Source organism: Dipodomys merriami, unplaced genomic scaffold (assembly GCF_024711535.1).
Source record: "Dipodomys merriami isolate MVZ:Mamm:240054 unplaced genomic scaffold, mDipMer1.0.p SCAF_60, whole genome shotgun sequence".
Lineage (NCBI taxonomy): Eukaryota > Metazoa > Chordata > Mammalia > Rodentia > Heteromyidae > Dipodomys > Dipodomys merriami.
Window position 1 is genome coordinate 6522828 of NW_027206180.1, and position 23046 is coordinate 6545873.

Below are 23046 nucleotides of genomic sequence, written 5' to 3' on the forward strand. Positions count from 1 at the left end.
TGATCCCCTCCAGGTCAGTATGGGGGGAGCTTGTGAGTCTGTCACCTTCAGGATTGGTCTGTATTAATTGGCACAGGTCATCTTGGGCCAGAGGTCATTTGGTGGGTCTGGCCTGCGCACATGAGCCCCCCACTGCTGCAGAAGAGGAAGTCGGGATTGCAGACCATCAGTGGTCTTGGAGGAGGAGCTGGAGCGCCAGATGTGATGGCAGCCCTGGACCATGTCCTTCAGTCCAGCTGGCCCAAGGCCCCCAGCAGGACTTGTGCCTTCAAATGAATGACATTTTGAGACGTTTGAAAACAATATGAAAGGGTAACACTTTCAAAATGGCTTAAGTCACCTACACACAAAAATAGCTTTATTAAAGCTCACGCTGCTGGCTCTCGCCTATAATCCTAGCTACTCAGGAGGCTGAGATCTGAGGATCACAGTTCAAAGCCAGCCTGGGCAGGAAAGTCTGTGAGACTCTTACCTCCAATGAACCACCAGTAAACTGGAAGTGGCGCTGTGACTCAAGTGGTAGAGCACTGGCCTTGAGCTGAAGAGCTGAGGGACAGCGCCCAGGCCCAGAGTTCAAGCCCCATGACCAAAAAAAAAAAAAAAAGCTGTATTAGACAATAATTTAAAAGCCACATATCTATTCTATACAAATTGTATAATTTAGTGGCTTCTAGTATATTCAGAGCTATGCAGAATTCACCATATTCTTTTTGTCTCCTTTCCTCCCTCCTCCTTTTATTCTTTTCCCATCCTTGGCAGGGTCTTGCTATGTAGCCTAGGTGGGCCAGGACCTCATGATCCTCATGCTTCAGCCTCAAATGCTGGGATTGCAGAGATGCACATCATGTGTTTTTCTTTTTTTTTTTTTTTTGCCATTTGTGGGGCTTGATTTTAGGGCCTGGGTTTCTTTTGCTCAAAGCTAGCACTTGAGCCACAGCACCACTTCCAGTTTTCTGGTGGGTAATTGGAGATCTGAGTCTCAAGGACTTTCCTGCCTGGGCTGGCTTTGAACTGTGATCCTCAGATCTTAACCTCCGGAGTAGCTAGGATTACAGGCGTGATCCACTGGCACCCAGCTCATAATCTTTTTTTCTTTTTTTTTGGGTCCAGTCATGGGGCCTGAACTCTGGGTCTGGGCGCTGTCCCTCAGCTCTTCAGCTCAAGGCTAGCACTCTACCACTTGAGCCACAGCACCACTTCCGGCTTTTTTCTTTTTGCTTATGTGGTGCTGAGGAATCGAACCCAGGGCCTCAGGCATGCAAGGCAAGCGCGCTACCACTGAGCCACCTTCCCAGCCCTTCAATATATTTTAAACTAATGCCTACTAATTGTACTGATTATATTAACTGAAGTGCCTTGTCTATCATAGGTAATCAGTTTACCACTAAGCTACACCCCCAGGCTTAATTTCAGTTCTTTACAAACAATACTAAGACATGCTTTTTCTTCCCAGTTCCTTAAAATTGCACATCTCAAAGCACTCCAAGAATCAGGATCTATATGGGTCTGGAAAGATGCCCAAGAGAAAGGAAAAAGCATCTCTTCCCACTAGGAAAGACCTAGAATGTCACTTCTGGAGTAGAAAGGCAAAGGCACCGAGATGAGCAGGACCAAATCACAGCCCTCATTCTCTTTGAGTCTAAACTGGATCCGTTGAATTTCTGGAGACAATTCAACGTCACCTGTAACAGGTGAGAGTTCATGTAAATCCAAGGTAGGGCCTGTTTCTGATTTGTGTGTATGTGTTTGTGCGTGAGTGGGGTGTGTGTGTGTGTGTGTGTGTGTGTGTGTTGATAGAACATAAAAGCATTGGCTTACTCCCAGTACTCTGGTGGGAAAGGCAAGAGGATCTCCAGTTCTGGGCCAGCCTGGCTACACAGCCAGATCCTGTCTCAAAATCAAAACAGTGTTTCAGAAAGTCCTGCTTGCCTGAGAGAGGTGGCTCACGTCTGTAATCCTAGCTGTTCAGGACGTTGAGATCTGAGGATTGTGGGTCAAAGCCAGCCTTGGCTGGAAAGTCCATGAAACTCTTATCTCCAATTAACCAGCAAAAAGCCAGAAGTGGAATGGTGGCTCAAGTGGTAGAGCACTAGACTTGAGCAGAAAAAGCCAAAGGATAGAACCCAGGCCGAGTTCAAAGCCTGGTGCATGTGCAGCTAGCCAATTCAGCAGTCACCTGGTAGAGCTTAAGATGCTCCATCCATTCATCTTTGAACTCAGGGTTTTGAGTTTGCTGTCCAGATTTCTACTGAGCCAAACCTGCACACCTAAGGTTGCCACCTTTTTTTGTTGTTGTTGTTGGTCATGGGGCTTGAACTCTGGGCCTGGGCGCTGTCCCTCCGCTCTTCAGCTCAAGGCTAGCGCTCTACCACTTGAACCACAGCACCACTTCTGGCCTTTTCTATTTATGTGGTGCCGAGGAAATTGAACCCAGGGCCTTATGCATGTGAGGCAACCACACTACCACTGAGCCACCTTTCCAGCCCCGGATGCCACTTCTTAAATTTTAAGTCTCACAAGGACATCAATGTTAAATGGTCTGGGATCTGGTCTTACGAGAAATGGCCTAGCAGATTGCTTTGTGTGGGTGAACATGGGTTCGAACCTACCTGGCATCTACTTGGAGCCGGTAATACTGAATAACAACTGACACCATTGCTGCTAATGAGATAACTTCAGTGAGGAGGCGCGATCGGCGGCGGGGGACAGACGGGACTGGGCGAGGAGGCCGGCCCGAGGCGGGCACGGGCTTCCTGAGCCCGGGGCAGGCAGCTGGGGCGGGAAGCTGGCCGCGCCCGCGCGCCCCGCGCCCGTCACCACCGCGAGCAGGGCGCCCCCCGGCGGAGGAGCAAGTTCTCCAGTGGGAAGCCGCCGGCTCCGCGGCCCGGGGACCGGGGATCGGGGCCGCCACGCGGCTGCTGCCGGCTCCCGGGAGCGGCCGCGGCCCTGGCCAGCGTTCCCCCCGCCCCCCTCCCGGGCTTCCCGGGGCCGCCGAGGGGGGAAGCCCCGGCATCCCCAGGCTGCGGGGCTCGGCGCGGGCGGCCAGCCGCGCAGGACCCGCGGGGGAGGCCGGCCAGGCCCCGGTGGGCTCCGCCGGAGCGGCTCCCCGCCGCGCAAGTTGCGATCGCGGAAAGGAAAAAAAAAAAAAGCGAGCCCGGGGCCGCCTTCCCGCCGCGGCGGCTCGCCCCGCCCCGGCCCGGCCCGGCCCGCGCCCCGGCCCGGCCCGCGCCCCGCGCCCGGCCCGCGCCCGCCGGCCCTGCGGACCCCGGCCACACAGGCCGGGCTCCTCGCGGCGGCGGCGGCCTTTTCTTTCTTTCTTTCCTTTTTTTTCTCTGCGTCGCTTGCCAACCTGTCAGCTGATGGACCTCATCACCCATAGTGGCGCATGTAGCCGGGGCCGCATCTTGCTCCATTCACGCCGCGGCCCCCCGAGCCGGCCCGCGGCCTGGGGTCCCCGGTGCCCGGGAGGAGGCCCGCAGACCCAGGCTGCGGCCGGCCCCCGGGGGCCCGCGGCCCCCGTCGTCCCGGTCCCGCGCCGCCCGGGTTGGGAGGGGGGAGGAAACACTGCAAATAGTCCTTTGTTTACATGCAATTCCTTACTCCGCGGAAGGAGGCCGGGGGAGTGCTCAGTTTTCACCAGCTGTTTCCCGCCTTGAAACAGACATCTGATCAGCTGCAAACACACACACACACATACACACGCCCGGGGAGGCAGGCCGGAGAGACCTCCCTCCCGCCCCTCCCGCCCGCCTCCCTCCCCGCGCCGCCGCCGCCGCCGCCGCCGCCGCCGCCGCCAGCATCTGGGACCGGCCGATTCTGCACCTCCGTCCGGCGCTACCCTTTGATTCGGATTTCCATCTTGCATTCTCCAGCGGACGGCGGGACCTGGCTCGTGCAGAGGAGGGGGGCCGATCGCCATGGAGTATTTCATGGTGCCCACTCAGAAGGTGCCCTCTTTGCAACATTTCAGGAAAACAGAGAAAGAAGTGATAGGAGGGCTCTGTAGGTGTGTACTCCTCCTCTCCCCCACCCCTTCCTCCCACGGCAGCCCCTGGCCGGCCCGCCCGGGCGGGCGCGCGTGTGCGCACGCATGGCCCGCGCCCGCCGACCTCGCTCGCCTTTCTTAGCCGCCGGGGGCGGCTGCAGCCCCGCGGGGTCGGGCTCGCGCCGCCGGGGGAACCCTCTCCTCTCAGGCCGTGGGGGCCCTGGACGGCCCCGGTCACTTTTGTCCACTGCGGGCGGACGAGTCGCGACGTTTGTAAATTGCAAACAGACCCACGTGGTTCTGCAGCAGTCCCGGCCATGCTTGGTGTTGGTGGCTTCCCCCCTCCCCGCGCTTCCTCCACCCCCCTCTCGCGGCGGCTTCCTTCCTCTCCCCGCTTCCTCGCGCTCTCCGGGCGCCCCCTCCCGAGGGGGGTGGGGGATCGGGGCGCGCGTGGGGCCGCGGTGAGGGGGGCTACAATGCAGCCATGCCGCGGCTCCGGGCGCGCGGGGGGGGGGGAGCCAGGTGGCGTGCGTGTGTGCAGGGAGCGGGGCTGCAGCGGGGTTCCCGGCGTGGGGCTGCGGGGCTGCGCGCGGGCTGCGGCGGGGAGGGCAGCGCGGGGGGCCGCGGCCCCGGGCACGTTGGCGGCTGCCCGCCCGCCAGCTCGCCAGCCCCGCGCCCGGGCGCTGTTTACTAGCGAGGCCTGGACGTGACTCTGCAGCCCTCTTGGAGTAGGCGGACCTCCGCGCGCGCGGCCTCACGGGAGATGTAGTGCGCCGCGCCGCGCCAGTGTGGCATTGTGGGACTCGTAGGCGCTCGGAGCCACGCTTTCCGCTCACAAAGCTCGGCCCCCGCGGACAGGGTGGGCCGGGCCGGCCGCGTGGGTCCCCGGCCGGCCGGGGGGGGGCGCGTCCCGGCCGGGGGGTCGCCCCGGTGCCCGGCCGCCGGCTTCCCCGGCCGCTCTCCGCCGCACGTGGGTCTCCAGTGCAAACTTTGCCACCCCGCGGCCCCGCTCCCACCGTAACCGGAAAGCGGCGGCGCCCCGGGCCGGGGGCGCGGCGGGGGCCGCAGGCCTCCCCGGACCCGCTTTGCCAGCTGGGCCCTGCGGGGCTCCCGACCCGCCTCTGACCAAAGCCCCGGGCTCTGCGGCCACGCCGGCCGCGGAGTCGCTAGGGACGCTTGCTGAAGACACGCGCAGCGTGGGACTGCGCGGGCCGCGTGCGGGAGCGGGCCCGCCGGGCGCGGTGCCCTCCGGAGCAAGCGGACTTTGGGACCTGGGGCCCCTTTCCTGCTGCTTTGCTCCTGGAGCGCAATGGCTCCCCCGGGCCGGGGCCACGTGCTCCGACGCCCCGGGCCGGCGGCGGGGGCTGGGAGGGGAGGAGCCCGCGCCCGGGCCGCGGAGCGGGATCCGCAGGTGGTGGCACAGGTGGCCGCCGGGCCTCTAGGTCGCAGTCAGGAGGGAAGGCGGGCCTGGCACCTGGCAGGCACAACCGGGGCGCCCAGCGGTCCGCAAAATCACGGCCAACAAAACGTCCCGAGCCCCTTATGTGGTCTGGGTCCTCTCTCTGCCAGGATTTCTCTCAGTTACTAGATAATCCTCCTGTGAATGGAAGAGATCAGTTAGACAGCCAGTGGTGCTGGAGCCAGGATTGGAACTCCGAGTTCTGGGGCCCTGCTTTCCTGTGGTCTGCTGGCTGCCCCTGGCTGGGCTGGTCAGTTGGGAGGTGGGCTGGAGTTGCTCCTCCTGCTGGAGAGAAGGGTCCAGGTTCTGACCCTGTGCACTCAGGTGTCACGCCCCACGTGCTCCTTCAGGGGGGCGGCCAGCAGACTCCCCTGAAGGACTGAGCTTGGCCAGCTAAACGCTTGAAGTGGCAGGACCTGCCTTCAAGCCCACAGACCCTCAGCCTGCCCGCTGCCAGCTGTGCAGTGGGCATGGAGTCGGGGGTCTGAGTCTGCCCCTTCTCAGCAGGGGCTGCTGGGGGAAGCCGGAGGCCCGTCCAGGATGGAGTGTGGGGGCTGGGCAGGACTTTATGGCTGGATGGACTCACTTTTCTCCGTTGTCTCAGGCTGGTGGACTTTGCTCCAGTGGGCCCTCCCTGCCTCTCCTCACTCTCCAGGCCAGCCACAGGGCTGTGTCACACCTCAAATATCTGGGCCTGTTGCCTAAGGGTCCTCAGACTTGGTTCAATGTGAGGATTAGGTATGGGAAGCGCCCAGTTCAGTTGGGTCCCTGTGTTTTACAAGACACCAGCTAGATGGTACTAGCAATGATAGGTGGTCTGAGACTCCAGGCTGGCCCTGGTCTGTTGGAGGAGGGAGTATATGGGTAGAGGCTGAGAGACCTGTCATGTAGGAGGGATGAATGTCACTGGGGGAGTTCTTCCTCTCCCCCTTTCTGGAAGAAATGGGAGGAATCCTTGTGGACATGCCCCACCTCTGGACGTTAAGTGGCTCAGGGATGTTGAATAGGTCCAGGGTGGTATGAGTGAGATTTCTTACTGGGCACTGGGGCTGGAACTGGCAAGGCAGGTGAAGAGGGTGGAGGATACTTGAGATACAGGAGAGACACGTACCTATCAGAGATCTAGACCTAAAAAGTATACTTCCTGCCTTCTGAGGATCTGCTTGGGATGCCAGCAGAATCTGGGGGTACTCTGGTAGGATGGATGGTAGCTCTGCTTTCCCAAATTCAAAGCTAATGATCCAGTTTTGTTCCTTGGCTCTTTGTCCACTGTCTGGTGCCCTCCCTTATTCCTGAGGCCAGCAACTCCTGCTCAGCTTCAACAAGACTGGCTGTGAGTGGGGGTGGAGGTGAGTGAGGGGTGGGGTAAGCTGGAGCTGTGTTTGCCAGGGATCTCTACTACTGCTTACCTGGGGAGTCTGCCCTTAGACAGGGGGGCAGTGAGACTTTTTAACCATGTGGCTAAATACTTGGGAGTGGAGTTCACGTCTGCAAAACTCAGAAGTATAAGTAACTCGCAGGCATTTGCAGAAAGATCACTGTCTCTGGTGCAGTGTCACCCTTTATCAATGGAACTTTGGGTCCTGCAGCATGCAGGACCCCTAGCTGTCCTGTAGCTCACCACTTGGCGCCTCTGGTTAGTCTGCATTCTGCCAATCAGAGCCCCTGGTTAGCCTGAATCCTGCCAATCAGCCCCCAGTTGGCCTGAATTCCACCAATCAGAGGTTCCCTTGCAAATAGCCTCAAACAATCTGGCTGCTCTTTAGGTGAGTTATCATTGCTGGTTCTTAGTGGCAAATCCAAGTCTTGCTATGTAGTCTTGTGGGGGAAAACTCAGAGTTAAGACTAGCATCTGGTTCCCAGCCTGAAGGCCTCGCCGATGGGTTTGGAGGGGAAGGGTAATGATGAGCATGGTGGCTTCTGAGGAGCTGAGGTAGACCCCTGCTCCTGGGCTGGGCCTTTTCTTTCTGGGAACTCGGAGGCTGAGGCGTTCCAGGCCGGGGCCCTGCAGTCTCCTTCGGGCAGCTGCCCCCCTGCGCTCCCCCCCCCATTTTTTTATGAGGGTACTGGGGATTGAACTCAGGGCCTGCGCTCTGATGCTTAGCTTTCTTGTTCAAGTCTGTTGAGCCTCTACCAGACTTGAGCCACAAGTTTTGGTGTTCAGAGATAGAGAGTGTTCTGGACTTTCCTGTTCAGGCCAGCTTCGAACTCCAATCCTCAGAGTAACTGGGATTATGGGCACGCTGACTCTGTGGGTATTAAGAGGCACCACAGTGACCGGGCTCACAGGGCGCCTGGCACTCCTGCGGGGAGCACTCGCCTCCTGCTCTTCCCTGTGGCCTGACCCCTGCTCTGGGGTTCCCAGGCCATTGCTGCCGCTGGTCCCTTCCGGTCTCTTCCGGAGCCTCTGCTGCCTTTGCGTGGGGATTATAAGGCGACATGATGGGGGAGGGGGAGGAAAGATTGTGACAATTCAATGAGAAGATTCTAGCAAAGTAAGCGCAACACATATGAAGAATAAATACAGCCCTTTTTTTGGCTGGGGGGGGGGGAGTTAGGCCTATCCTGACCTGATGGCTGACCCAGGGCTGTCCTCCCCACACACCCCTCCTCCATACTAGGGACATGTTCTACCACTTGAGGCATGTTCCCAGCCAGGGCTCCTTTTCCAACTCAGCCCGGGCTCAGCTCTGCCTGTGAGCCTCACCCATAGGTGACTCTCCACATCTCTCCTGAGGGGGGACGGGCTGCTCCCCGGCAGCTCTGGGTCACCCCCGCGGCTTGGCTTCCTGAGACAACTGGCACTGCAGAGAAGAGCAATCCCTGTGCCCGGGTCTCCTGACCTGCATGGGGGGGGCGGGGCCAGGCTCCCAGGGTGGACGGTCCAGGGTCAGCGTCTCTCTTTCCAGAAACTGTCACTCTGCCTGCCAGGGTAGGGGGGTGGGAGAAGAGAGGCTCCCCAGCCTGAGGCTGGTGAGCTGGATGTTCAGCTGTCTGAGCTAGCTCTTAAGTGAAGGGGAGCCTTCAGCCTTGTCTGTAAAGTAGGGGACCTGGGCCCCTTCCTGGCGCTCACATTCTCTGTGAAGTCCCTCCCTTCCCCCCCAAGGACTGTATGTGGGAGGGGAGGGAGCCAGGCAGGGGCTGGTAGGTTGGGGTCTGGGTCTGTGGGCCCTGCTGAAGTTGGGGCCTGGCGTGGGGAGGCAGGAGGGGGCTGTTTTCCTTGTGGACCCGGAACACTCACTGGGAGCCATCCTCGCTCCATCGGCAGAGGAAGCCCAGGAGGCTGGGGCAAGGGGCAGGGAGGGCCAGGGCCCCCGGGGAGGCTGGGTGGGGCAGGACAGGCCTCAGCGCTTCCAGCTGTGGCATGTGTGTGCTGCTCCCGGCCGCAGTGAGCTCCTTTCCCCCGGGGATCGGGACAGGGCCCAAGTCACAGCAAGGGACGTAGACCAGGTACCTCCCTTGACCCTGTCAAATGAGATGAGGGCTGCCCAGAGGCCTTTCCTCAATCCACAGGGCTCAGGGCCTGAGCGGCCGTGGCTGGCAAGTGGGGAGCAGGTCACCCGAGGAGGGCCCCTCAGGAAGAGGCCAGGCTGTGGCTTTGGGTGGGGCTGGCGGCCTCTGCTGGGAGCCAGCATCTGGAAGCCATCAGGCCAAGGGTGGGGGGCGGGTTGCGAGGGAGGCTGGGAAGGGGGGCATGCCGCCTCCAGGCCACACACAGCCCACCCCGCGGGAGCAGTGGCGTCGGGCCCACGGGCCGTGCTGGTGTCTCGCCTCCGCCAACGCCTTGCGCTCCCCGTCGCCCCCATCCATCCCTGGCTGCCTCTTCTCTCACCCCAGGGCTCCTGCAACAAGCACTAACACGGCCCACTGCATTCTGGGAGTCTCACTTCTCAGGCACAGAGTAGGTCTGCCTCTTGGGGTGGGTGGATGGGGGCTGTTGGCCAGGTGTCTTCTCTGTGGAGTGATGCTGCCTTGTCTTCTCTGTAGTCCTGGGGGGCGGGATGTGGCTGGTGGTGTCTGTAGTGGGCACGAGGGGGAGTGTGGGGGAGACCAGAGGCTTGTGGCTGGAGCCGCAGCTGTGCGGGGATGTGCGGGGACATCTCAGAATGTGGCGGCCAAGGCTGAGATCCCCCAGGAGACGGGGTCGAGGTGCTGCCAGCAGCTCAGAAGCGTCCAAGGAGCAGAGGGCTCCAATGTGGCCCAGGTCTATCTGCAGCCGAACCGCAGCGCTTAGACAGACACTCAGCTTTCCAGTCCTGCCAGGCAGATGCTGGGCTTGCCGTGAGGAGTCGCCTGGTCATTAGCCCTTGGGTGTTGCTGCCCAGGCAGAGCTCCGGAACCTTTATTTCAGAGAAGCCCTTCTGCAGGAAGGAAGCAAGCCAGGGAGCCCTGTGGGTGCTCCAGCACACTGCCCAGCTTGCTACGCTGGCTTCTCTTTTCTACAACAGCTGATCTGGCCTAGTGGGCATCCTAGGGGCATCCTTCCATCGCCCTTGAGCTGTGTGTGCACGTGTGCGCGTGCGTGCGTGCGCACATGCATGTGTGCATGCACTAGGACTGGGGCTTCAACTCAGCATCCCACTCTTTGTTGTTGTTTCTTTTTTCTTTTCTTTTTTTTGGTTGGTCGTGGGGCTTGAATTCTGGGCCTGCGCGCTGTCCCTGCGCTCTTCAGCTCAAGGCGAGTGCTCTACCGCTTGAGCCACAGTGCCACTTCCTCTTTTTTCTTTTCTTAAAGCTGGCTCTGTACCACTTTAGCCATACCTCCACATTTGGCTTTTTGGTGATGAACTGTAGATAAGAATCCCATGGAGGGCTGGGAAGGTGGCTCAGTGGTAGAGCGCTTGCCTTGCATGCCTGAGGCCCTGGGTTCGGTTGCTCAGCACCACATAAGCAAAAAGAAAAAAGCCGGAAGTGGCGCTGTGGCTCAAGTGGTAGAGCGCTAGCCTTGAGCTGAAGAGCTGAGGGACAGTGCCCAGGCCCAGAGTTCAGGCTCCACAACCGGACCCCCCAAAAAAAAGAATCTCATGGACTTTTTGCTGTCCCAGCTGGCATTGAACCCCAACCCTTCAGTCTCAGTCTCCGGAGTAGCTGGGATTCCAGGCATGAGCCAGGGCACTTGGCTGCTCTTTGAGTGATTTGCGGGGTGTAGGCATCGGCCGGCCTGGTGTGCGTGGCAGGAAGGGAGGGGGCGCAGGTTATACTTAGGGGCCTCTGCAGACCAATTGTGGAGACATGGGCTCACTGGGAGTGGGGTTCAGGAGACACCTACCGCAAGCCTGTCCCTGTGTTCCCTCGCAGCCTTGCCAACATTCCACTGACCCCCGAGACCCAGCGGGACCAGGAGCGGAGGATTCGCCGGGAGATCGCCAACAGCAACGAGCGGAGGCGCATGCAGAGCATCAATGCGGGCTTCCAGTCCCTCAAGACCCTCATTCCCCACACAGATGGAGAGAAGCTCAGCAAGGTGGGCGGCGGCGGGGCCGGGAAGGGCCTCCGGGAGGAGCTGGTCTCTGGTGGGCAGCAGGTGAGCTTGGGGTAAACCCCTCCAGCCAGCCTGACTCTCCGTCCTTCCTGCCCTCAGGCAGCCATTCTCCAGCAGACAGCCGAGTACATTTTCTCCTTGGAGCAGGAGAAGACCAGGCTCCTGCAGCAGAACACACAGCTCAAGCGTTTCATCCAGGTAGCCACCGAGGGCTCCTCCCTTCAGGCCCCGGCCCTCTCTGCATGGGTGCGTGCCCCTATCCAACCCTTGGGCTGGGATGCATTTTGGATGCTGCTGGGCCTGTCTTGCCCCCTGACCCTACTGCCTGAGCACTTGCCTTTCTGCAGGGGCCTCAGTTTCCCTCTCTGTCAAGCGAGGTAGAGTGGGGGTATGGGTGTGTCAGTCAGCACACTCACCAATTCCTTGGGGTCCCCAGGAGCTGAGCGGCTCATCCCCCAAGCGGCGGCGGGCAGAAGACAAGGATGAGGGCATCGGTTCCCCCGACATCTGGGAGGACGAGAAAGCCGAGGACCTGCGCAGGGAGATGATTGAACTGCGGCAGCAGCTGGACAAGGAGCGCTCGGTGCGCATGATGCTGGAGGAGCAGGTGAGGCAGCGCCCTCTGCCGGCCGGGGCCCGGCGTGGCGGGCCGTGGAGGAGCGGGCGAGGCAGCGCCGGCGCCCTCTGCCGGCCGGGGGCGGGCATGGATGGCGAATCGATTGTTCTCTGACTTCTCTGACCCATGCTTGCCTTCAGTGGGCATAACCATAAGTGTGTACCGAACAGCAGGGAGAGGAGAGTAAGCCGACGCCCTGCTCTCCAGGGTCACCCTTTATATGTCAGAGGCTTCTTACTGGAATAAAAGGGGGGGTGGGGATTACCTGTAAAGATCAGGAGTTGAGGACAACCGAGCTACATAGTGAGTTCCAGAACAGCCTAGACGACATCAGGAGTCCCTGGCTTACATGGAAACTAGAAAGCAGTGGAGGGCTGGGGTGTAGTTTGGTGGTAAAGTATACTCTTAGCATGGAAAGCGCTGGGTTCAGTCTCTAGCATGTAGCATAAAAAGTAGAGTGAAGCACCTGAGATAAGACCGTAGGAACTGTGCCACAGGAGGGCCTTGATTCTCCAGGGGCTGCCCCACTGATGCTTCAAGGAGAGGGGCTAGCCAGGCAAAGAAGCGGGGGGAGCCAGGCGCCGGTGGCTCACGCCTATAGTACTAACTACTGAGGAAGCTGAGATCTGAGGATCACAGTTCAAAGCCAGCCCGGGCAGGAAAGCCTGTGAGACTCTTATCTCCAATAAACCACTAGAAAACCGGAAGTGGCATTGTAGCTCAAGCAGTAGGGCGCTAGCCTTGAACCGAAGATCTGAGGGACAGTGCTCAGGCCCAGAGTTCAAGCTCCATGACTGACCAAAAAAAAAGAAGGGGGAGTAGGGCCCAGGCACAGGGAACAGCTGAGGTTTTCCTGAGTGCCCGCCTTGTCGCTGGTGGAGCAGCCTCTGAGCACTGTTTCTCCACGGCAGGTGCGCTCGCTGGAGGCCCACATGTACCCGGAAAAGCTCAAGGTGATTGCGCAACAGGTGCAGCTGCAGCAGCAGCAGGAGCAGGTGCGGCTGCTGCACCAGGAGAAGCTGGAGCGGGAACAGCAGCACCTGCGGACCCAGGTGAGCGGGAGGACCTGGGAGGGGCGCCGTGGCCGTGGGGTTGCACGCCGGTGCCTTGAGGGCAGACAGGGCCTAACTCAAAACGATTCAGGCGTTTGCCGAGCCGATTCCCGCTGGCTTCTGGGTGTCTCAGATACGTATCTGTTAGTATATGGAATCTTCTGAGCTGTGACACTCCTGTTTTCCTGATGGGAAAATGGAGGCACAGAAAGGCCAAACAATACGTCTAGGGTGTCAAGTGACTGGGAGCAGAGGTGTAGATCCTGGCTGTCTTAAATCCAGAGTTGATGGGCTGGGACTGTGGCTTAGTGGTAGAGCGCTTGCCTAGCATGCATCAAGCCCTGGTTCGATTCCTCAGTACCACATACACAGGAAAAGCCAGAAGTGGTGCTGTGGTCAAGTGGTAGAGCACTAGCTTTGAGCAAAACAAGCTCAGGGACAGTGCCCAGGCCCTGAGTTCAAGCTCTAGGACTGGCAAAAAAAACAACAAAAAGCAAGTCCAGAGTTGATGCTTTTTCTGTGTGAATGTGTGTTGATGGGGATTAAAGGTAGATTAGAGCCCTGTGCTTGCCAGGCAAGCACCTCTCCCCAGAGTGTCCATTCACAAGCAGTGTTGAATCAGATATTAAGCTGCCGCTTGACTCAGAAAACTGAAGGGTCCTGGGTCTAAGGAAGGCCGGAAGCCAGTGTCTAGGCTGCCATTTCCCCAGTTTGCAATATCAGAAGTGCGGGTCTGGGTTATAAGCTGCCTCCTCGCCCCTTGTGTCTGTCAGCTTTCTGCCGCTGTAACACACACCTGAGATGATAACACTGCAAAGAGGGGAAGGCTATTGTAGCTCAGTTTTGAACACTGCAGCCTGTTATGCATTGATTCTTTGGTGAGACACCGTATCATGGTGGGAGTGTGTGATAGATCGAAACCATTTGCCAAAGAGAGAGAGAAGGGACAGGCCGGGGTCCTGCCCCCCCACAGAGACCTCCCAGTAGTCCCTACCTTTTGCACCTTTCTAACACGGGAAGACGGTAGAAAGTGGAAGACTGAGGACGTGCGTCTTGCAGCTCCTGCCCCCTCCGGCCCCCACCCACCACCCCACGGTGATCGTGCCTGCGCCAGCCCCGCCCCCACCCCACCACGTCAACGTCGTCACCATGGGGCCCTCCTCAGCCACCAGCTCTGTTTCCACATCCCGCCAGAATCTGGACACTATCGTGCAGGTACCTGGGCTCTGGGAAAGGGTGGCGTATGGGTTGTAGAGGTGAGAAAATGAGGATGGGGGAGGAGCAAGATGGCGGGGGAGGGGAGGGGGGCTTTTGTGAGAGGGAGGAGGTAGAGGTCTGGATGCCCGCCCGGGTCTCCTTCCCTGTGTCTGTTGGGACAGAGAGGCAGGTGGCTTGGAAAATGAACCTAAGAGGCTCCTTGGTTCCTAGAGCCTTCTGATTGCAGCCAGTGCCCAGCTGTTGGCATGATCTGTACTAGAATGTTCTCTCACCTCCATTTCCAGAACTCAGGATGGACTGCGGTGGCAGTGAGTGGGTAGATGGTGACTAGCCCTCCATTGCCATCAACAGTAGCAGAACAATGTGATTCATCCTGGGTTTGGTAGCGCATATCTGTAATTCCAGCTGTTTGGGAGGTAGAGATAAGAGAATGAAAAGTTCGAGTCCAGCTTGCTCAAAGTCAGCACAGCACTATCTCAAAAACAAAAAATAAAACTCCAGCCAGGTGCCGGTAGCTCACGCCTGCCTGTAAGCCTAGCGACTCAGGAGGCTGAGATCTGAGGATCGCAGTTTAAAGCCAGCCTGGGCAGGAAAGTCCGTGAGACTCTTACCTCCAGTAAACCACCAGAAAACCCTAAGTGGCGCTGTGGGTCAAATAGTAAAGTGCTTGCCTTGAGCTGAGGGACAGTGCCCAGGCCTAGAGTTCAAGCCCTATGACCAACAAAAAAATAATTAAAAACAAAGCAAAACAACAACAACAAAAAAACACCAAGCCAGGCTCTGGTGGCTCATGCCTACAATCCTAGTTACTCAGGAGGCTGAAACGTGGAGGATCTTGGTTTGAAGGCAGCCCAGGGCAGAAAAGTGCATGAGAACCATCTGCAGTTAATCAGTACTCATCCTGGGTTGAATGGACGCGTGGCTTCAGTGGTGGAGTGCCAGCCACGATGGCGAGCTCGCGGTCCTGAGTCTAAGCCCCGGCAGCAGCACTAAACACCAAACAAAAAAAACAAACACAAAATTTCTGAGGATGTGTGGCCCAAGGGGTTGAAGCACTTGCCTGGTGTGCAGGAGGCCCTGGGTTCGATCCCCAGTGCCAGCACAGAAACAACTAGTAAAAGCCCAGACATCAATCCCTGGAACTTTCATTCCCTATCAACCCAGCAAACAATAATAGAGTTAATAAGAAGGTCTGCAGTCCGTCCACAGACAGATGTGTAACTGCGTGTGTGTCGTCAGTTCCAGGCAGCTCTGGGACTGTGGGCTTCGTGGAAGGGGGTCTTGAACTCAGCCGAGGTGTGGCATGCCCTCTCCTCCTTTGTCAGGCTTGTTTCTGGATAGTTCTGGGTGGGATGTTTTTGGAGGGGAATATCAGCTGGCGGGGGTCCCCAGCGCAGCCCCCTCAGTGGCCTGTCCCATCCAGGCGATCCAGCACATCGAGGGCACCCAGGACAAGCAGGAGCTGGAGGAGGAGCAGCGGCGAGCGGTCATAATCAAGCCGGTCCGCAGCTGCCCGGAGCCCCACACCTCCGACACTGCCTCTGACTCGGAGGCTTCAGACAGCGAGGCCATGGACCAGGGCCGGGAGGAGCCGCTGGGGGACGGCGGGCTTCCCTGACCACCCCCCCAGCCCTCCTCTCCCTTCTGGGGGCTGGAGGGGGCCGGGGGGCAGCACCAGGGAGACATGTGGGTGAATGAGTGAGAAATTTTTACAAAATTGACGATGTCATTTGGGTCTCTTTTATGACCTCTTTTTCAATACTGTAAATCAACTTTTAAACAAAGCCAGCCCAGCCCAGGTCCCGGGGCTGGGGTGACACTGTGGGAGCATCGGGACCCCGGGGCTGGGTGTCAGCCAGGGGGGCTGGAGAAGCTGGGCGCTGAGGTGCCCGGCCTCTCTCGGCCAAAAAAAAAGCTTTTTTTTTTTTTTTTTTTTTTTTTTGTCATTTAAACATGTTTTTAAGAACAGGGAAAATCAAACAAAACCCCAAGTATTTCCTCCCGCCCCAGAGCCAGTCCCAGGACCGGCCGCCTCGACTCTTTCCCTCCTCTGTTTGGTTTTCTTCTTTCTTCTTAAGCACTTATGTGGGTTGGGTCAGGCGGGGTCAGGGCTTTCTGGGGTCTGGGGGTCTTCTTGCTTCTCGGTTGGGGTTTGCTGCTGCCATTCTCCCCCTCCCCATCTCAGCACCGGGACTCGCCACTCTCCTCCCCCCACCTCTCCCTCCAGGGTTCCCATCTTTGACCCCAAAAATGTCTTTGTCTCTCTCTCTCTTTCTCTCTCTCCTGTTTTGTTTGTTGTTGGTTTTATTTTAGTTTTGGTTTCTGTTTTTTTTTTATATATAATTTTGAACTCTGTCCAAGGAGAAGCTATTATATTTTGTTAACTGGGTGGGGGGGGTGGAAATCCAAGAGGCCACGGTGCCTTTGTAAAGAAACAAAATAAAGTTTGTACTTTGTTTTTTAAGATTCTGTGTCTCTTGTGAGTGTTCCCTCTGGAGAACTTAGGCAAGGCTATCTGGTTTAGACTAAAAGGCTGCTTTTTGGACCCCAGACCTCAAGGGGACAACGTGAAGACTCCTGATTTGTGGTGTGAGTTTGTGAAGAGAGATTGATATCCTGAAATTCACTGAGATTTCTCTAGGTTGTCTGCAAACACGAGAAGATAGTTTACACTCAGGGTGTGAGGAGTGGTCCCTAACTTGTGTGTTCTGGTCCTGGGGCTTGAACTCATGGCCTGGGCACTGTCCCTGAGCTTTTCTGCTCAAGGTTAGCACTCTACCAATTGAGCCACAGCTCTATTTACTGCTTTTTTTGTAGTTAATTGGAGATAGGAGACTGACTTTGAACCATGACCCTTAGATCTCAGCCTCCTGATTGCAGGAGTGAACTACCTGTGCTTGGCCCAAAGTCAGATGCTCTACTGATTGAACTATCTGGGCTCAAATTACTCCTCCTCCTTGTTCTTCAGCTCTGGGGTTTTAACTCAGGGCTTTGTGGCTCAAGATGTTCTAACTTGAGCAGTAGAGCATGACCAAGTAAGCCATTGCTTCTTAAGGCCAGAACACACGTGTTCTTGGGTCCTGTGCTTTGCCACTTATTAGTATTGTGTATTCCTCATTCCTCCTGTTGTTCCCACCAATAATTCTTAATTCCTTTCAAAGTATTGAAAAAGATGAATCATATTCAGTGAAATCCACGTTTTGGTGAGATTGACATGGGAAGTCACCACCACACTCAAGATGATCAATTAATTCTCCCTCCGTTCTCAAAGCAACTCCAGGTTCCTTTGTGGTCACCCCAGCCCACCGCCATAGTTTCGCCCCTTCCAAGTGTCATGTTATGCGGTCGGTGAAATGGCAGGCCGGCCTGATGGGTTCCCTGCAACTTACGAGAAGGCCAACAGAGGGCGCTGCGGGCCCAGGACTCCTGGCTTCGAACTGTGGCTTCACTTCCGGTCTTGGAGGGCTGCTCCATTCCCATAGGCCAGAGGCGCGGATTAGGGCGGGACCATGGAAGTCCTTCCCTTCCCCCCCACTTCCTAGAACAGAGACTAGGAGCCGAGCGATGGGTAGGCGGTCTCCACCGCAGGCAGCGGATGGCTCGAGGCTCCGCCCCTTCCCGGAAAGGCCCCGCCCTCTCGTCGGCGCGCATGCTCCGTGGCGTCTTGCTGGAGCTCCCGCCTGAGTTGTCTTCTAACCTGCAGCCGGCGCAGCACGCTGAGTGACGTGAGGACGCCGCGCGCGCCGCGCCGGCTCCCGCCCCGCCCCGCCCCGCCCCGCCCCGCGGGCCGAGCTCCGGTGTGACCGGAGCCTCGTCCGGTTGTCCCCGTCCCCGGGAGACACGGGCTCCGCCGCGGGCGGCGGCCTCGCGCGTACCGGAAGCCCCGCCGCGGCGGGAGGCCTCGGCCGAGTGGCGGGAAGGTGAGGGCGTCCGCGCGGCTCGCACCCCGGCCCGGCCCGCGCCTGTGCTTTGCGTTCAGACGCGGTCACCGTCTTGCTCTTGTTGGGGTGCCGTCCGAGGGGGCCCGTTCAGCAGGCGGGCAGTGACACGTCCCCCCACTTCCGCCAGGCACACGCGTCGTTTTCCACCGTGCACACCGGGGTGGGGGTCCGCCGTGCGGCCTGAACCCGGGGCCTGGGCGCTGTCCCTCCGCTCTTCAGCTCAAGGCGAGCGCTCTGCCACTTGAGCCGCAGCGCCACTTCCGGTTTTCTAGTGGTTTATTGGAGGTAAGAGTCGCATGGACTTTCCTGCCCGGGCTGGCTTTGAACCGGGATCCTCAGATCTCAGCCTCCTGAGCAGCTAAGATGACAGGCGTGAGCCACCGGCGCCCGGCTTGGGTTTCTTTTTTTTTTTTTTTTTTTGGTTGGACCTGGGGCCTGAACTCTGGGCCTGGGCGCTGTCCCTCAGCTCTTCAACTCAAGGCGAGTGCTCTACTACTTCAGGCACAGCGCCACTTCCGGTTTTCTGGTGGTTAATGGAAGAGTCTCATGGACTTTCCTGCCCTGGCTGGCTTTGAACTCCAATTCTCAGATCTCGGCCTCCTGAGTAGCTAGGATGACAGGCATAAGCCACCCATGCCCAGCTTAAATAACTTTTTACATTTTGCAATAATGCAGGGAGATCCTGTGCACTCCACTCGGACTCTCCACCTCACCCGAATGCTAACCTTCTGCATAACTGTAGTGCAATGTAAAAACTAGGTAGAGGGCTGGGAAGGTGGCTCAGTGGTAGAGCGCTTGCCTTGCGTGCCTGGGGCCCTGGGTTTGATTCCTCAGCACCACATAAGCAAAAAGCAAAAAAAAAAAAAAAAAAAAGCCGGAAGTGGCACTAGTCCTGAGCTGAAGAGCTGAGGGACAGCGCCCAGGCCCAGAGTTCAGGCCCCACGACCGGACCCTCCCCCCCCCCCAAAAAAAACTAGGTAGATTATATTGTTGTTACTGCTGGGTCATCCCAGATTCGTGTCTCTAAAGAATTGCCACACAAAGTGGCAAAGCAGAGTTGAATAAAGAAGTACTCCATTAAGAGAAACAGCAGATCTGAGCTAGGTGACTCAAGAGCAAACATGATTAAGAATTTAATTTTTCAGTGTTGGGAAGGTGGCTCAGTGGTAGAGTGCTTGCTTTACATGCATGAGGCCCTGGGTTCAATTCCTCAGCACCGCATAAGCAGAAAAAGCCAGAAGAGGTGCTGTGGCTCAAGTGGTAGAGCGCTAGCCTTGAGCTGAAGAGCTGAGGGACAGTGTCCCAGAGTTCAGGCCCAATGACAGACAAAAAAATAAGATGAATTAACTTTTCTAGGATTTGGAGTGTGGGAAGGGTTACTAATGGGTTGATCTTAAATGAGGGATCTTGACAGGTTCTGTCCTATGTACAAGGCCACTACCCTTGGCTTTAAGTATATGTATGAGATGCGATTCATATGCATAAAGTCTTAAGAGTTTGTTGAAAAAAGGTCAGGCCAAGCACTCAAGAGATTCCACTATGCAGGTGCCTCGCCTCAGTTTGGTTAAAACTAGCTTGTAGTTTTTCTGCCCCAAAAAACTGACCATTCATTATACCAAGGAGTAGTGGCTGTGGGAGGTACTAGGGAGGAGCTAGAACTCACAGAGTCTCCTAGGGTGGGTCTAGGAGAGGTGTCTGTTTCAACATTCTTTTCCTAGAGCCAAATGGCCCCTGCCATCCATGGGACTTGTTCACATTTTTACCGACTTTACACTCAGTGACCCGTGTTGGTATGTCGTTCTGCACCTATAATGTAAGAGTGTTCCTGCTGGGTAGCATCCTTATAAGTACTTGTAGTTGTCAGATGATAATGGTGGTGATGATTCCAAACTTTCTGGAAAGTGGACATTCGACTCTCATAGTGGATCTCATTTCTGTCACCGTGACTCATTTTATCCAATTTAGAATTTCATGTAAATCATAAGAGCATCTATTTCTTTTGTCTATCTTTTTTTTTGGTCCGGTCGTGGGGCCTGGACGCTGTCCCTCAGCTCTTCAGCTCAAGGCTAGCGCTTTACCACTTGAGCCACAGCACCACTTCCAGCTTTTTTTCCCCCCTGCTTATGTGGTGCTGAGGAATCGAACCCAGGGCCTCATGCATGCAAGGCAAGCGCTCTACCACTGAGCCACCTTCCCAGCCCTTGTCTATCTTTTTTGCCTCAGCAACCTATGTCAGAGTAGTTGATGTGTTTGTTCTATCGGCAGTTTGTGCGTTTTTCTTGCTGAGTACTACTCCATGTGTGGATATTCCATGGTTTATCCACTCACCTTGCAATGAGCATTTAGGTTGTTTCTAACTTAGGACTGTTGTACTACATTTTAGTACATGCTGTCCCTCAAATGGATTGTGTCAGTTTTCTCTTCTGCCTGCTTGATACAAAGTGGAGGTTCATTCTAAGTGAGAGTGATTGGCCACCATTTTGGTGGCTGTTTCTTTGGGAGGGGGAATTGGATGTTCTTGGTTCCTGGTGACCTCTCTGATCCTATTTTTAGGGTCTCTATTAGGCATTAGCTTCATGGGAAGTGTGTTCTCTCTACTCTAAGAATGTTGTCAGCAATGATTACATTACCCTTTGTCGCCTTCACAAGGATTCTCAGAAGAAATTCTTGTCAAGCCTTTAGCAGCAGAGATAATTTCACTTCTCCCAAGCATTTGGTCTGTTCTTATTTTAAGGACATCACATTGGGACCAGTAGTCAAGTTACAGCCATGTGAGGTACTTAAATATATATTTTTCCCCCCTAACTTTACTAATGGTTTTTCTGTTTTGTGTGTCTGTCCTTTTTTTCTTCTACCTCCAGTTCTTCTTCTCCCGCCCCCCTTTGTGAATTTGTGACCGCTGTCTGTTCTCTTCCGGTCTAGTGTGGGATGATATAAACACACACCCTCTATGCCATGACTTAGGTCATCTTTGGTGATGCGGCCGGGCAGTGCCCCAGCCCTGTGTATTGGAGGTTTGAAGCTCTGAGTAGTGGAAGAAGGGGGACCTTTGGTGACCTTGGCCTCCTTAGTGATGACTAACTGGCCTCAGACCAGTATAGAGATCACAGGCAAATCCTCAAGTAGCCTCCTGGTGCTGGCTGACGGTGCTGTCCTTACGCTTAGATGTCGCGGGCCCTGGCCCCAACCAGGCCCATCCTCCTCTTCCTCCGCTATCAGCATGGCTGGTGGCTGTACTGCACTTGTCTTTTTTACTCTCTTGGACTTGAATTGCCCACCTTGCTCCTGCACATTTCGGTGGGGGTGCGGTTCATACTCCCCTCTACCTTATTCCCTCTCTTCTCTCGCCTTGCTGAATTGCAGTTTCTTCATTGATTGACACGAACGTGTGCTTACCCATAGGAGAGGGTAGGACTGAGGGCTAGGGGCAGGATGGGCCCTAAACCCAACAGCTGTACCCAGGAATGAACTCCGCAAGCTGCCCTCCTCCCACCCCCCCCCCACTACACCCTTGATGTTGAAAAAAGGAGCTGGGAGTGACAGCTGCAGAGCTTCCTGAGCTGGGGGCCCAAGTCCAAGGTTCCCCAGGGTGTCGCCTGTCTTGGTGGACATTCTCAACGTTAGATTAAGCAGCTAAGAGAAAGGGATCTTTGAACATCAGAAACTGACCAAGATTAAATGGGACAGGCCTTTTGCTGAGGGCTCCCGGGGACTATGGAAGGTACAACAGATCCCAAACCCAGACCCCGAGTTATCAGGGTCTGATCTGGTCTTCCCAGACCCTTGAGAGATGATGGGCCTGGGGATGGATCTAGCAAGCCAGCTGCCAGAGGGAGCACACTGCAGGAACCCTGACAGCTAGTACCCAGCCCAAGGGGCCTGAGGCCCTTCACATGTCCTCCCTACCCTGCCCCCACCAGTCTCCTCTCCTCATACTTTGTGTTAGTTCTGCGAGCTACACACTCATGGTCTGTGTGCTTAGCAAGTCTGTAGATTAGAATTTAATGATGTGGTAGTAGATGCCTATAACCTTATAACTTGGGAAGCTGAGGCAGGAGAATTGAAAGTTTGAGGCCAGTGTGGACATGAGACCCTGTCTTAAAGGAAAAAGCACTGAGAAGTTGAAACTTCTCCCTGCTGAAATCACATGTGTGCCCCACAGCTGAGCACACGCCATGACACTAAACCTTAGTACTGTCAAAACAACAATCGCAAAAACAATAACATAACAGCCCCAAAACAACAACAACAAACTACTACTTGAAAGACACTTATGTAAATGGGAAGAGAAAATACTTGCACATCATGTATATGATGAAAGGATTTATTTCTACCATGAATAAATTACTAACAATCAAATAAAACAAAACTTACAATAGATGAACAAATGATTCAAATGGATACTTCATCAAAAAACACAACAAGGGCTGGGAAGATGGCTCAGTGGTAGAGAGCTTGCCTTGCATGCCTGAGGCCTTGGGTTCGATTCCTCAGCACCACATAAGCAAAAAGAAAAAAAAGCCGGAGGTGGTGCTGTGGCTCAAGTGGTAGAGCGCTAGCCTTGAGCTGAAGAGCTGAGGGACAGCGCCCAGGCCCAGAGTTCAGGCCCCACGACCGGACCCCCCCTAAAAAAAAACCCACAACAAAAAACTATCCTTAATATCATTAATCATTAGGAAAACATGAGATTCATTCCTGTAACCCTAGCTAGTCAGGAAGCTGAGATTTGAGTATTGACATTTGGAGCCAGTCTGAGCAGAAAAGTCCTCAAGATGCTTATCTCCAATTAATAACCAAAAATACCAACTAGAGGTGTGGCTCAAATGATAGAGTGTCAGTTGTGAGCAAAAAAGTTCCAGCAAGTGGTTGAGGACCTAAAGTTCAAGCCCTGTTATCCTTACCTCCCCCCCAAAAAGTAGTGGGATCCTACTGCACATGTTAGAATTACTAATGGGGTTAGGAGTGGGGTTCATGGGTAGAGTTCTTAAGTGATACGAACTTTTTTTTTTTTTTTCCAGAGCTGAGGACCGAACCCAGGGCCTTGCGCTCTCCAGGCGGGCACTATTCCACTGAGCTAAACCCCCAGCCCTATGGGTAGAGTTCTTGACAAGCCTTGCTCCTGGCCTTGGGTTCCATCCCCAGCAGCATTAAAAAAAAAAAGACATGATATGAAGTTTTGGTGAGGATTGGGAATGATTGGAACTTCTATGCTCTGTTGATGAGAATATCAAATGATAGAAAAGTTGGACATGCCGGGCGCTGGTGGCTCATGCCTGTAATGCTAGCTACTCAG

At 56.0% G+C, this 23046-nt stretch overlaps 2 protein-coding genes across 7 annotated transcripts in view; both read left to right on the forward strand.

The window, feature by feature from the left end:
- The first annotated feature begins 1589 nt into the window (after positions 1–1589).
- LOC138814591 (transcription factor AP-4) lies at positions 1590–16276 on the forward strand. Of its 6 annotated transcripts, none has more exons than XM_070003617.1 (8): positions 6756–6793; positions 9282–9345; positions 10743–10908; positions 11026–11124; positions 11363–11533; positions 12454–12594; positions 13615–13809; positions 15236–16276. In XM_070003617.1, the coding sequence occupies exons 3-8, from the start codon at positions 10834–10836 to the stop codon at positions 15428–15430; spliced, it is 876 nt and encodes a 291-aa protein (XP_069859718.1). In that variant the 5' UTR covers positions 6756–6793; positions 9282–9345; positions 10743–10833; the 3' UTR covers positions 15431–16276. The 6 variants fall into 6 exon arrangements, with proteins under 6 accessions (XP_069859719.1, XP_069859717.1, XP_069859715.1 ...); XM_070003619.1 differs by having other exon boundaries at positions 6778–6793; positions 11030–11124; XM_070003618.1 differs by lacking the exons at positions 6756–6793; positions 9282–9345 and adding an exon at positions 1590–1691.
- Positions 16277–17636: 1360 nt separating this feature from the next.
- Positions 17637–23046, forward strand: part of LOC138814584 (sarcalumenin) — a 47424-nt gene continuing 42014 nt past the window's right edge. Inside the window, exon 1 of the mRNA XM_070003600.1 lies at positions 17637–17732. The gene's annotated coding sequence lies outside the window, so the exon portion shown is untranslated. The remainder of the gene's footprint in view (positions 17733–23046) is intronic.